The 14,695-nt window shown below is 42.7% G+C and overlaps 1 protein-coding gene across 8 annotated transcripts in view; it reads left to right on the top strand.

The window, feature by feature from the left end:
- LOC106608626 (nuclear factor 1 B-type) overlaps positions 1 to 10,722 on the top strand; it is a 90,313-nt gene extending 79,591 nt beyond the window's left edge. For 6 of the 8 annotated variants that reach the window (XM_014206682.3, XM_082977408.1, XM_082977407.1 and 3 more), the window contains 2 exons: positions 3,182 to 3,270; positions 10,484 to 10,722. In XM_014206682.3, the coding sequence (XP_014062157.3) occupies positions 3,182 to 3,270; positions 10,484 to 10,619 (225 nt within the window). In that variant the 3' untranslated portion in view covers positions 10,620 to 10,722. The remainder of the gene's footprint in view (positions 1 to 3,181; positions 3,271 to 10,483) is intronic. The other 2 variants (XM_082977409.1, XM_082977410.1) reach the window with 1 other exon arrangement.
- The last annotated feature ends 3,973 nt before the right edge of the window (positions 10,723 to 14,695 follow it).

Genomic DNA, 14,695 nt, shown 5'->3' with positions numbered 1-14,695 from the left:
TGTAGCTGTAGAGATGCAGTCACCGTTGATATTTCAGTATGTAGCTGTAGAGATGCAGTCACCGTTGATATTTCAGTATGTAGCTGTAGAGATGCAGTCACCGGTGATATTTCAGTATGTAGCAGTAGAGATGCAGTCACCGTTGATATTTCAGTATGTAGCTGTAGAGATGCAGTCACCGATGATATTTCAGTATGTAGCTGTAGAGATGCAGTCACCGGTGATATTTCAGTATGTTGCTGTAGAGATGCAGTCACCGGTGATATTTCAGTATGTAGCTGTAGAGATGCAGTCACCGTTGATGTTTCAGTATGTAGCTGTAGAGATGCAGTCACCGTTGATATTTCAGTATGTAGCTTTAGAGATGCAGTCACCGTTGATATTTCAGTATGTAGCTGTAGAGATGCAGTCACCGTTGATATTTCAGTATGTAGCTGTAGAGATGCAGTCACCGGTGATATTTCAGTATGTAGCTGTAGAGATGCAGTCACCGGTGATATTTCAGTATGTAGCTGTAGAGATGCAGTCACCGTTGATATTTCAGTATGTAGCTGTAGAGATGCAGTCACCGGTGATATTTCAGTATGTAGCAGTAGAGATGCAGTCACCGTTGATATTTCAGTATGTAGCTGTAGAGATGCAGTCACCGATGATATTTCAGTATGTAGCTGTAGAGATGCAGTCACCGGTGATATTTCAGTATGTTGCTGTAGAGATGCAGTCACCGGTGATATTTCAGTATGTAGCTGTAGAGATGCAGTCACCGTTGATGTTTCAGTATGTAGCTGTAGAGATGCAGTCACCGTTGATATTTCAGTATGTAGCTGTAGAGATGCAGTCACCGTTGATATTTCAGTATGTAGCTGTAGAGATGCAGTCACCGTTGATATTTCAGTATGTAGCTGTAGAGATGCAGTCACCGGTGATATTTCAGTATGTAGCTGTAGAGATGCAGTCACCGGTGATATTTCAGTATGTAGCTGTAGAGATGCAGTCACCGGTGATATTTCAGTATGTAGCTGTAGAGATGCAGTCACCGGTGATATTTCAGTATGTAGCTGTAGAGATGCAGTCACCGGTGATATTTCAGTATGTAGCTGTAGAGATGCAGTCACCGGTGATATTTCAGTATGTAGCGATCCAAGTGTTGTCTGCCCCCCAACGTCCCCAGTGTGCACTCTACACACAAACACACAACCCCAAAGACACCCACCTGCCCGCACCCCTCCTCCTTCTAAACAGTTCCTCTGCAAAAAATCAGTGAAGAAAAAAACAACTCCCATTCATGTCTTCTCCTTGGTTAACCCCTCTAGGGACCGTTCCTCCGCTATGCATTCCTGTGGGAACGTTCAGTGATCAGATGTCATTTGGTATTATCTAAGGAAGCCTGCTAATCCCCATTCTGCCTGCATCTGTTTCGCTAATGTTCCCCTAACGTTCCCCGGCGACGTCTTCCCGTCCCTCCTACCCTTGCCACTGTGATTTGGCAGAGCCGGGAGACAGATGGCGAGCCCCCCTAGAGGAGTGCTGGCAGGCCTGGCACAGAGCGTGGGGAGGGGGGTGAGGGTGGTGTTGTTGGTGGTGGGAGAGCGTCTGGCACAGCCAGAACGTTCTCTCTGCTCAAAGCTTTGTCAAAGCAGAGCAACAGGCTGGGCTGGATGATGGAAAGGCAGTGTAGGGTTGTTGGTGTGCTGGGGTGTATGCAGCACCCTAGTCTCTGATGTTAGCAGAGGAGTAAAGCTAGAGACTTAACCATGCAGTCTGCTTATAGTAGAGGCTTGGTGTTGGGAGAACAAGTGAATATGATTTAGAAAAATGGAGTGGTGGCGTCTGTTTACATCCTCCGTTATAGACTAGTGTGTGTGTGTGTGTGTGCGTGTGTATGTGTGTGTGTGTGTGTGTGTGCGTGCGTGTGTGTGTGTGTGTGTGTGTGTGTGTGTGTGTGTGTGTGTGTGTGTGCGTGCGTGCGTGCGTGCGTGTGTGTGTGTGTGTGCGCACAAGTGCGTATGTTTTTTTAGTTTCCATTTGATTTAGGTAAATATTGTCTTTATCGTTGGTTAGGTAATTCGGCAGACACCTTCACATTTTCGATACACACAAGATACACGGAGGAAACTAGAGGAAATCAGTCATTCACCTCAAGACGTACTGTGGAAAACCATTGTGTGGCTTTGTGTACAGGTGCTCTCAGAGAGACGGCTAATGTTATGGATCATCCTAAGTGGGTTTTGAATATTCAGTGCGGTGCGTATTTATGACTAAACCCTCGTAAGAACTCTTCAGTCTGCCACAGCGGTGGGAAGATTGCTCACGAGGCACTTTTTCAAGATGCGCTACCAAACGGGTGTGTCGACTAAAGGTGCAAGTTTAGCTGGGTATTGGCTGAGATGCCTCTCTTCTGGACTGTGGACGTGTGTGTGTGTGTATAATGCCTGGACGAGAGTGTGTGGTGGTTTTGAGTTAGTGTGTGTGTGTCTTTCAGGGGTGTTGTGTGTGTGTGTGTGTGTGTGTGTGTCATTGTTGTAAGACGTTAGAGACAAGACAGCAGCCCTCGTTTAGCAACCCTGCCATCTAGCTACCTAGTTTCACCATCATACACTAAAACTACCACGTCCATACGGGGATACATGGACCCGAGTAGGACTGCTATAAAATACAGAAATGCCTCAACGAGCCTGCATGCAGAATAAGAATGAACACTACATATTATCTAACAACATGTATGTATGTAACCTGTGGACCACCTGGCCCCATAGGCTAATCATAGGAAACTACTCCCCTATACAGTAGCTGAACGGCTGCCATTGACATGACTCACATTGTGTAAACTAACCTCTTCTCTGCTTCCAGGTCAGATTAGAAACCTCGTTTTAAGTGTGACGGCATGCTTACTGTTCTTTATTTCATCTGCTTTCCATAGATTTGAAACTGTAGAAGGATCTAATATCACTCAACGATAATGACCGACGTGTCGTATTTCTTCATGTTTAGATAAAAACAGCCGGAGGATAGTAGTCTGGCCTATTTTTTGGTTTGTTCCAGGCTCTCTGCTTGAGGATTTTCTTGCATGCATGATTTTGTTTGGTAGTGACCTTGTATAGTAACGTTGTGTGGTGATATCAAAGTGAGCTGTGAGTTGTGCTGCTGGCTCCGTGTCTGACTGCTAGGTTTATATTGACAGCTGAGGATATGTGACTGGACCATGAATCAAAACGGCAGGAATTATGGTCCCAGTGGCACTGAGGATACTTTGGGGATTGCTTGGCAAAGGTAACGTTTCCATTATTTCAAACATTCTCTCTATCATTTGTCTACAAACTATCTGATGAAACACACACCTATCACACACACTTTGGCACACACATTTACACACACGCACGTAGACACACACACACACACACACACACACGCACGCACGCACGCACACACACACACACACACACACACACACACACACACACACACACACACACACACACACACACACACACACACACACACACACACACACACACACACAATATATTCATACTTTCAATAGAGTCTACAGATTGAGATTGTATTGACCCTGTAGTAATAAACATACCAAGTTCAATACTCATCTCTCTGCATTCCTTACCTCAGTTACCCTTTCATTGCTGCCACCACAATGGGAATCTGGTAAACCCATAAAGAATGTGAACAATCTGTTGAACGTTGCTCACTATTCCAGTAGGTTCTAGCCCTCAGGGCATTTGTACTGTATAAAAAGTCATTATAATCATCCATAGACTGCCAGAGTGAATGTCAACCAGGCAAAAACACTGCCAAATGAGATATTCAAGGTGTCATAATAAGATGTGCGTGACATCAAAGAGTGATCTGCATAACGTTTTACATACCTCCACCTTTAGCTGTTGTTCCTGGGAATGTATGTGAGTTATGCTTTATAATGTATATATTAATTACATATAATTACCTACATATAATTACCTACAAATTGCTTAATTTGACATTTTAGGTAAGCACCTTTAAATTAAAGAAGGTTTCATCTTTTTCCTATTTATGCATTTCACTTTTTAGAAAAAAAAACGACATTTGGAGAAGTGTGTTAGGTCATCGACAGAGGAGGATTAACGTTACTGGTTAACTGTGTTACTGGTTAACTGTTTTACTGGACCTTATCAAGGGACACTCTGCTATCGTTTAGCATGCCTGTGTGTACTGCACTGTGTGACAGGATGCTGCAGACTTAATCGGCTGATTGGCTCTTTGGAATGGGGCCATGGCAGTTCCTGAGAAACAAAAAGATTTAGGGGAAACGATGTCTTTCTCTCTCTCTCCAGCTCATGCTCTCACACATTGCCCAAAACAGTCCTCCCCGCTATAGAGAAGCATTGCATCGTTAACAAACACCACATTTTCACAGCCTCTCTCTCTCTCTCTTTCTTGCTCTCTTTTTCCCTCTCCCGTCGCTCTCTCTCCAGCCCTCTTTCTTGCTCTCTCTCTCTCTCTCTCTCACACTCTCTCTCTCCAGCCCTCTTTCTTGCTCTCTCTCTCTCTCTCTCTCTCTCTCTCTCTCTCTCCCTCCTTTCCCAGTGCAACACATATTTATCTTTCATTTCTGCTGAGCCTTAGGAAGGCCTTGGATTGGATTTGTGTCAGGGAAAGTAAAACACACATAAAACATCTGTTGGAGTCCTCGGCAGTGTGACAGCTCACACAAATAGTATGTATGTGTCCTACACGGCGCCCTATTTCCTATGCAGTGAACTATGTAGGGAACTATGTAGGGGAACAGGGTGCCATTTGGGACACAGTCTTAGCTCCGTTACGAGCCGTTTCTTTAAATCTCTGACTGTTCTTTGTTTTTCTTCGTACTCTTTTGTTTGAGTTGAGTCTCAAACTGCGTGGCGGAGACAGAAAGCCCTTTGTATGGGTGTTCTGAGGTGCCAGTACATTACGGTCATTTTATTTATATACCCAGAGTGGACAAAACATTAGGAACACCTTCCTAATATTGAGTTGCACCCCCTCTTGCCCTCAGAACAGCCTCAATTCGTTAGGGCGTGGACTCTACGAGGTGTCGAAAGTGTTTGTTCCACAGGGTTGACTCCAATGCTTCCCACAGTTGTGTCAAGTTGGCTGGATGTCCTTTGGGTGGTGGACCATTATTGATACACACAGGAAACTGTTGAGTGTGAAAAACCCAGAGTCTTGAGACACTAAATAGGTGCGCCTGGCACCTACTTCCATACCCTGTTCAAAGGCAACCCTTACCCTCTGAATGTCACATATACACAATCCATGTCTCACTTGTCTCAAGACTTAAACATCCTTATTTAACCTGTCTCCTCCCCTTCATCTACACTGATTGAAGTGGATTTAACAAGTGACATCAATAAGGGATCATAACTTTCACCTGGATTCACCTGGTCAGTCCATGTCATAGAAAGACCAGGTGTTCTTAATGTTTTGTACACTCAGTGTAGTTTCTAATTTACATCTACTGCTGCAGCGTAGTCAAAAGAAGGATCTTTTTTGTTTTCATCATTTGGATGTAATTGTGGCAGCTACTGTAAAACCATTCTATGGAAAGACTTAACAATGCCAATGCATAGACATGTCATTACAGGTCAACGTTTTAGCTACAGTATGTGAACATTTCTGCCTCTCCGGCTTTGTCCTATAACCCCACTCCGCCTACTTAAAGAGACAAGTACCTCCGTCAATGCTCTCTCTCTTTCTCTCGCTATCTCTCTTTCTCTCGCTCTCTCTCTCTCTCTCTCTGTCTTTCTCTTGCTCTCTCTCTTTCTCTCGCTCTCTCTCTCTGTCTTTCTCTTGCTCTCTCTTTCTCTCGCTATCTCTCTCTTTCTCTCGCTCTCTCTCTTTCTCTCGCTCTCTTTCTCTTTCTCTCGCTCTCTCTCTTTCTCTCGCTCTCTCTCTCTGTCTTTCTCTTGCTCTCTCTCTCTTTCTCTCGCTATCTCTCTCTTTCGCTCTCTCTCTTTCTCTCGCTCTCTCTCTTTCTCTCGCTCTCTCTCTTTCTCTTTCTCTCGCTCTTTCTCTTGCTCTCTCTGTCTGTCTATCTCTTGCTCACTCTCTCTTTCTCTCGCTCTTTCTCTTGCTCTCTCTGTCTGTCTTTCTCTTGCTCACTCTCTCATTCTCTCGCTCTCTCTCTTTCTCTCGCTCTCTCTCTCGCTCTCTCTCGCTCTCTCTCGCTTTCTCACTCTCTCTTTTTGTCTCCCTCTCTTAGAAAACATGTTCACTTCTATTTCACCAGGGCCTTGTCTGTCAGAGAAACTAGCTCAGTCAGTCAATAAATAAATCAATAAATGTATTTATAAAGCCATTCTTACATCAGTTGTACATAAACCCAGCTTAAAACCCCTAACAGCAAGCAATGCAGGTGTAGAAGCATTTCCTGAATAGTTTCTCCTTGTTCTAAAATGGTAGAACACAGCTGTATACATAATAGGATAGAGGGAATCGATGGGGTGCATGTATATGTGCTGTTCTCTTCAAACCTCCACTGGCCTACTCTGCCCTCTCTGAGGTTAAAGGGTTTTCTGAGAGCCCCTTCTCTAGGCCTCCTAATAGACCAGTGGAGGTAAGAGGAAATATATTCCTGAGCTACAAGGAGGCCTCTCTCCCTCTATCTCTCTCTCTTTGCCCTCTCTCTCTCTCTCTCTCTCTCTCTCTCCTCTCTCACTTCTCGCTCTCTCTTTGCCCTCTCTCTCTCTCCTCTCTCACTTCTCGCTCTCTCTGTGCCCTCTCTCTCTCTTCTCTCTCACTTCTCGCTCTCTCTGTGCCCTCTCTCTTGCTTCTCTCACTTCTCTCTCTCTTTTCTCTCTCTTTGCCCTCTCTCTTTCTCTCTCTCTCTCTCCTCTCTCACTTCTCGCTCTCTCTTTGCCCTCTCTCTCTCTTCTCTCTCACTTCTCTCTCTCTCTGTGCCCTCTCTCTTGCTTCTCTCACTTCTCTCTCTCTTTTCTCTCTCTCTTTGCCCTCTCTCTCCCGCTATCTCTTTCTCTCTCTCTGCTTAGACATGACTAACAGAGACTCGACTTCTGGTCCTCCCTGATCGTACAGTATAAGCCTTTAGGAGCGATGAGCGGTGCAGTGAAAGAATAACCCATTTCTAGTCAGACTTGATTCATTGATTTACGAGCACGTCAGGATACCGCAATTCAGATTCCTTACGGTATACGGTTTTTATATTTTGCATTTGGAACCTTATTATTTGTCTTTCAGACTTTTAATACAACTCAAAGTTAAGCAGGTATTTAAATCAATGTCTTCTGTCATGGAATTCCCAACTCATGAGTCTCCTATAAGTGGGTTTCTGAGTGCAATTGAAGTATGTTTTTAGATGGTTTCCATATTTTCAGTGAGATAGTTCATGAAATCATCAGTGCTGCCTCTTGAAAGATAAAGACTGCAAGAGAGGACAGCTCAGACAAGTTCATTGTCTTCTGTAGATTTTCCAGAAGCAAAATCAGAACTAGCTGGGTGAGCTTGAGTATCTGTATGATAGGAACTGAATTCAAATGTTGCTGAAGAGTGCCAGTGTAGATTGCTAACTGCAACTGTAGAACACTTTAGTTGATAGTAGGAACCTTGGCATTATATTGTCCCTGACCCTGAAATGATAGTTGATGCTATCTTTCATGTAATCTTCATTTTATCTGTAACTTTCTAACTAACCACACATTGCTTACTCCTCAGACCGAGTGATGTCTTGGTAATCTGAATCTCGGGGGGGTAGATGAGGAATTCCGTATTTTTATCAGCAAAGTATTGACACTCTGAATAACCTGGTGCATCGCTCATGGACTGTACTGAGACATTGTGTATTGAGATTGTGGTTGTTGATTTTCTCTTGCTTACACTTGTCTTTCTCTGCACGCGTTGAGTAATCTGAATCTCAGAGAGAGATTAAGCATTCCATCATTTCACTAGCAAAGGCTTGTTCATAGGATCGAGAAGTTGGATGTGCTGTTTAAATGACATTTCGTTAAGATGAGGTGGGTTTGTATTATCCTTTGTCTGATGAACGAACCACTCCACACTAGGACCCAAATTCAAACACTCCCAGACTTGCATGTTGCCATCCGGCAGGAAATGGGTCAGCAATCCATTAAGATGCCATTTAGATAATCTAATTTGGTTGGGCTTAATCCTTGAAAGAAGCCCGCTGGAGCTCCGCTTGTGAGGAGGAGAATGAGTGTGATTTGGCTCCGTGGAGCTCTAAGATGGAGCTAGAGGAGGCCATCGGGGATAGATTACGCAGCAGGAATCCATGAGGAAAGTTGTTTCTCTCATTAGTGTTAGTGAGTGCCCTCGTCTGAAGCCACCTGCACGCCTGTGTAGGGGAAGTGAACTTGGGCTGCGTCCATATATAGTGCACTTTAGGCCTTTGTCCAAAGTAGTCAAATAAATAGGGAATACGGTACCATTTGAGATACAGACTTGCACTTCAGTGTAAAGGCTAAATGAATGAAATCCCTAACTCAAGCAAAGACATCATCTTTTCTTGTAAACAATGAATCATTTGGCGAAATTCTATATGTGGTAATATGAGATTGACAGTGTGATGGACTGCGTAATGAACACTGTTTACCTTTACTGTGTCTACGCTGTCCTCACCTGAGAAGGCCTTTAGAGTAGGACACAGAGTGGGAGAGAGAGGGTGTGTGTGTGTGTATTAGAGAGACGAGGGAAGGACAGAATACTGCAGGGAACCAGCCTGCTCTGAGCTCTCTTTGTTCAGCAAGGTAGGAAAAACGTAATCTCTCATTTCCTGTCAGATGATTTTTGGCATGCCAGCGAGAGAGGGAGACAGAGAGAGTTAGGCAAAGACAGGGAGGGAGAAAAAAGAGAGGGAGAGAGAGAGAGAGGGTAAGGGGGCTGGTAGGAGGAGCGAGAATGATGAAGGGAGTGGGGGGGGGGGGGGGGGGGGTCAAGGAGAAATGAGGATGGAGTAGGAGAGAAAAGCCCTGCCCAAATAGTTTGTGTAGATCATCTCTGGTGTTTTAACCCTTTATAGGACTGGAACTGACTGTACAAGATTCCAATGTTTCCCTCTTTATCAAATTTAGTTGTCAAATGTTATTTCTTTATCTCTGCCTTTCTCTCTCTCTCTTGTTTTATTTTCTATGATCCTCTTAGCGACGTACTGAATATGTGGTTCCCATTGTTTTTAGCTGAGGGTTTCCCAGGGTTTTGTATAAAATGCAGACCAGATCATTAGACACCATTCATGGACACAGACCCAGTCCTGTCAGGTGGGACAGCCTCAGGGAAAATGAAGTCAGTGTTCCACCATATCCAGTCCCCACTCCTCTCCTTTTCCCTCGTTAGGTCGTCTTCCTATCCCACTGACAACAGGAATCTACTCTCTTCTCCATATTTATTGAGGAAGCCTTACACCGGCATGGGGCAGTGGAGGGACTTAGTTAACCTACATAACCTTTCAAACATACCGTCCCCCCCCCCCCCCCCCCCCCCCACCCCCCTGAAAAATAAGATTCTAGTTAGTGTCTATATATCAGGCCCTGCATACAGTGTTGGCCTATAATGCAGCAATTGTGCAAGACAAGACAGGTATTTCAGACGTAGCAGCAGTGGGGGGGGGGTAATTCATTCATTATTCGACATGTACGTATCATTGAGCCCCTTGAGAACAACAACACATTGTTTGTGTTTCGCAAGCAGGCTGCACTTTCGGTTTGCGCCTCCGGTGAACAATCGCTGTGTTGTGTTGCATTAGCGTGCGTTGAATGGGGATGGGGAGGATTTGTAAAGATCCCAACCCCCTTCCGTAGCACCATTGATCAACATGGAGAGGGTCTGTCAATATGGGATTAGGTGTGATCCTCGCTTGACATCCTCCTCAGAGGAATGGGTGGAATACACTGGAAGCGCTTTGTTTGACTGTGTCCCCCTTCGAGCCATAGACTGATTAGACTAGACATAAGACCTTTACGTCAAACTCTTCCTGGATAAAGCAACATGATTGGATGAGAGGGATGAAACTATTGTGGGAGCCGTTTAAAAAAAAAAATGTTCATAAAACACTGCCATAGAATTTGATTGATGGATTCGTAGACATTTGATTGATTGACGCTGCATAGTAATGACACATCCTAACAAGACATAAATGCTATATGCACAGAAGTGTGTTTTCTGCCTAACAAAATAATTGGTTAATTTACTGTAGGTTTGACATTATGAATAAATCCTTTTGTGTTTTGTCCTCAGTTGACTATTTTTCTCAGCTGACTATCCCTCTAAAGTGTTAACTGTTCATTTTATAGTGATGTCGTGTTACAGTGTAATGTAATGCTGCAGAGTATTTCATGATTGTGTGTGTAGAAAATCTGATTGTTCTGCTGTTATTTTATCTTTACTCATGCTTTCCAAAGTGTCCAAATGCTTCCATTGCTCAATGCAGGTGACTCAAAACCCTCTTCCGTTCTCTCCTTCTCTCTCTGTTGTGTTTCCACAGTCCTGGTACCTGGGCGAGCTTAGTTCCATTCCAAGTCACGAACGGGACTCAGATTCTGCCAACAAATGTCCACCAGAACTACAGCATAAACATCATTGGTGAACCCCCCCTCCTCCACACAGAGGCAGAGAACTGAAGACCGCTCAAGGGGCAAGAAGTGTCGGCTACGGGGGAACTAACCAGCAAGCAGCACTTAAAACAATGGTGCTTACACCCTCCCTCCCTCCCTCCCCACTCCCCCCCCCCCACCCCCCCCCCCCACCCCCCACCCCCCCACCCCCAATCCCCTCCTCCTTCGGGACATTGGCCAAGAAGACTCGAGTAGGTTTGGAGCAAAACTGATCCGGTCCACTCTAGCTAACCCTTCGCCATGCCAGTCAGTCATTGTGTGAGAAGAGCCTTTCTATTCAAAATACTGTGATGTATCCTGTACAAAAAAACTTAAGATGCCTTAATGTTTTGCATGACAACTCTTAGTCTAATAGTGGTGTTCTTCTTCATTTTGATGTTGGGAGTTTCTAACCTTGATTTACGAACAGGGGAAGTGGTCTGAAACACACAAAGACTGGCTGGTAGTAGACGTACCCGACTGTAAGTTATTCAACTTTGACCTTTACCCCTTCTATGTCATACTATTCACTGTGTAACCATAGGAACAAATTGTGAATTCAGAGTGTTTTTTCCCTTAGATTTCAGTTTACTGTGATATATATTTTTTTTTACTCATTATCCTGTTGATTCTGTACTGCTATCTACTTAAAAGTTAGTTATACTCCTAAGAGTACTCCTAACTCTTACTATGGTAAAAAAAAAAGAAGACTAAAACACTATTTTTAGGTTAGAGATTTGACCCCTTTTTTTGAAAGAATTCGTATCTCCTTTACAAAAAGTTTTTTTTTAAGATTTAAAAAAATAATCTTGAAAACTCGAAAGAGGCAAGTGCAATTGAATTTTTGAAGGGAAGCTATCAGTCTGTCAGCCCTAAGACTCTAAAGGAAGGGGGATAAATATACGTTTTTTGGGTTAAATACATAAACGTGAAATGTTTAAAAAAACATTTGAGTTGATTTCAGTCGCATTTCTTTGTGTCTCAATATGGAAAGAAAAAAATACTAAGCCTGAAATGCAGAGATGTGCTTGAAGGTGCGCATTAAGCTACCGGTGCAGAACTGAATATGAACAAACCAGCACTTCTATTGAGCCCTACTCAGTCTCATGGGGAGCTTTTTATTTATTGTGGAAAAAATAACAAACAGAAAGTAAAACAATTAAACACACATAGTGTATAAAATGCCATTCGAAATCAAGAACATATTCATTTGGCCATTAGCTTATGAAGCTTGTGTTTACAATATGACTTGACGAAGAAAAAAAAACGAATGCAGGCTGTTAAAGTCATTCACTAAAATGTATGTGTATGTCGAAAAATCGACACTTTTTGTGCAACCTCGAACCTGCAAGGTTGCAGTGGGTTGCACATTTTGCCGCTTGAACACTAAAAATCCCAGATACAGTGGTGGCATTCCCTGAAATCTAGAATTGTGCAAGGCAGGTTTATTGACTTGACCTCTCTCCAAGTCCAGATATATTTATATGACAAATCTCTCCAATACTCTTCATTTGCACGATGACATATAGTCCACATTACGTGCCTTGCCTTTGAATATAAAGACATCACTACACTTGTTTTTTTGCGGCATTTATTACCATTATAGAAAAGAAACTAAACAATTTATGATAATACTTTTTTTTGTACTCTGAATGAAAATTGTGACATTGTTGATTTTTTACTTCCATTTACTACTTTATCTCACAGTTACGGTGCATATCAAGTATAGTCGCCGTTCTAAAGTCTAAAATCACCAGCATTATTTTTCAGTGTTTTCGGTGGTTTTCCAATAACCTTTCATTTTTGTTTTATCATTTTTATCGTTTTGTTTTTTGTTTTTCATCTTCCAGTTACTATTGAGGAGAGCAGAATTCAGATTTATGAAAATTATGCAATACCAAGTTTTGCCTATGTAGGTAGTGCTTATAGATACGCCAATTATTAGAGGCTAGTTTGGAGATAGACAATATTGTAATGCATTTATTTTGTTGATATTGTTGTTGTTGTCGTTGTTTTCCTTTTTTAATTGACCAAAGTAGGGACTGCTTTCTATGCAGTGAATGACAAGGTCTTATTGTAGTGTATTGACAGATGGAGAGACATGTTTCAATTTGTTTTTATTTCTTGGGGGAGGGAGAGGGCCATTTTCCTAAGCTTACTGTTAGTCTGTAAAGAATGCACCCGTTGATCTCGTATGGCTGCAAAGTCACTGATCTGTCTACTGTGACAAACTTGACTCTTTGCATTCAACTTCCCACCTGGGGTGCTAGCATGTGACATTGACTAAGCTCATTTTCACAGGAGAGACGGCTTGACTTGTGGGACCATCATAAAAATAAAAAAAGATTCAGGAGAGGAACACGCTAACCTTAATCAGACCCACAATTGCGAACTGAAATCATACTGCAATTGTAAAAAAAAAAATAGCAGGAAGCTATATAAGCATTAACCCTTAACATAACACGGTGCCATTCTATTATCAGTCACTATATGCAATTCCCAAGTAGATGCCTTAAAAATACAGTATATATAAAGTGACCTGATACACATGCGGTACAATCAACAAACCGACAAATGCGCGTGAAACCGGTCAAATCAGTCTAAAGAAAGTATTAGTCAACATATATGCACTATATCTGTATACACCCCAGGGATATTATCATGTAATAAGCTATGGACTACAGAGGAAGGACATCTGCTATTTTCGTTGTACTCTGTAGGGCCCGGAGAAGTTGAACAACAATAGAGAACTTGCATACAGTAGCACATAGGTTATCGTCTTCCCCAAGTGTGTTACGTCAAATCTATAACAAACAAAAAAATATATTACATATGTGAACAAAAACAAAATCTCAGGCTTTACAGGGCATTACAAATTCCAATCACAACTCTCCCACTTTGTAATACAAAAAAAACGACTTTTATAACTCAAATAGACACTATCCACAATGATGTTACCTGTTGTACTCTATCCCAACAATTGTGAACATTCTTACCTGCTTAATTCGAAGAAAGGTACTGTACTGTATACGCAACACTCTTTGAGAGGCCGGAAAGTGTATAAAACCTCCTAAACTCAAGTCAAGCTTATTCTCTCCTCCTTCACCAAGATACTTATTCTGATTTTGGGAAGAAAAAAACTAAACAAAAACCACCCCGTTCTATGTGCACTGTTCTGCTTTTTTTGTGTGAAAAAAAACAACACAAGTGCTTTGCAGCCTCTGGCCATTGGAGACCCCACTGAAGGGCATTTTCCCTTAGTCACGTGTGATAAAAACGTGTCAGACTTGATGTTGATATTTTGGGTAGAAGACTGGGTGTATATAAAGGTGAATGCCGTGGTGGCGTCGATAGCAGTCGTTCTTTGGGGTTAAAATCTGCTTTTGGCAGCTTGCGAGTAATGTGTGTTTGTGAGTATGTGTGCGTGTGTGTGTGTGTGTGTGTGTGTGCGTGTGTGCGTGTGTGCGTGCGTGCGTGCGTGTGTGCGTGTGTGCGTGTGTGCGTGTGTGTGTGTGTGTGTGTGTGTGTGCGTGCTTGTAAGAGAGAATGCACGAGGGATAGAGAGGGTGACACGACACATCGAGCGAAGATAAGGGTCTTTCTATAGAGAAACCTGCCTTATAGACAGGAGTTTGTACACTGTAATCTTTTTCACGCTTTTTCTTTGACACCCTTGTTTGTAATTGTTTTCAAACATCTTGGGTATTATATGAGTCCAATTCCATTTTAGGAGGGGAAAAAAACAAGGCTGGGCTTGATTTACTCTCCAGCTCTCCCCAAATAATCCAAAATTAAAGGATTTTATAACTTTTTAATATTCCTGTATTAAGGTAAAGTATCCTATACAGAACCATCAAATAAAAATAAATAAACGTTCCATTTTGGAAACATTTCAGTAATATTTGAAATTCTTGTTTTTGTTAGTTTTGGCCATAATAGAATGTGTGATGTGATTATGTGGTTGTGAATCCATGACAGAGAGAGAGAGAGAGAGGGGGGGGGTGATTGGGTTCTACCGTAGGGGATATGTATCCATGTCAGTTCACAATAAAGGCACCTGGTTTGAGCCTACCACCAGTGAATACCAGGGTAACATTTGAAGT

This window comes from Salmo salar, chromosome 07 (genome assembly GCF_965601325.2).
Source record: "Salmo salar chromosome 07, fSalSal1, whole genome shotgun sequence".
In the NCBI taxonomy this organism is placed as follows: domain Eukaryota; kingdom Metazoa; phylum Chordata; class Actinopteri; order Salmoniformes; family Salmonidae; genus Salmo; species Salmo salar.
Note: the sequence above shows the minus strand (reverse complement) of the source record. Positions and strands in the feature narration are given on the sequence as shown.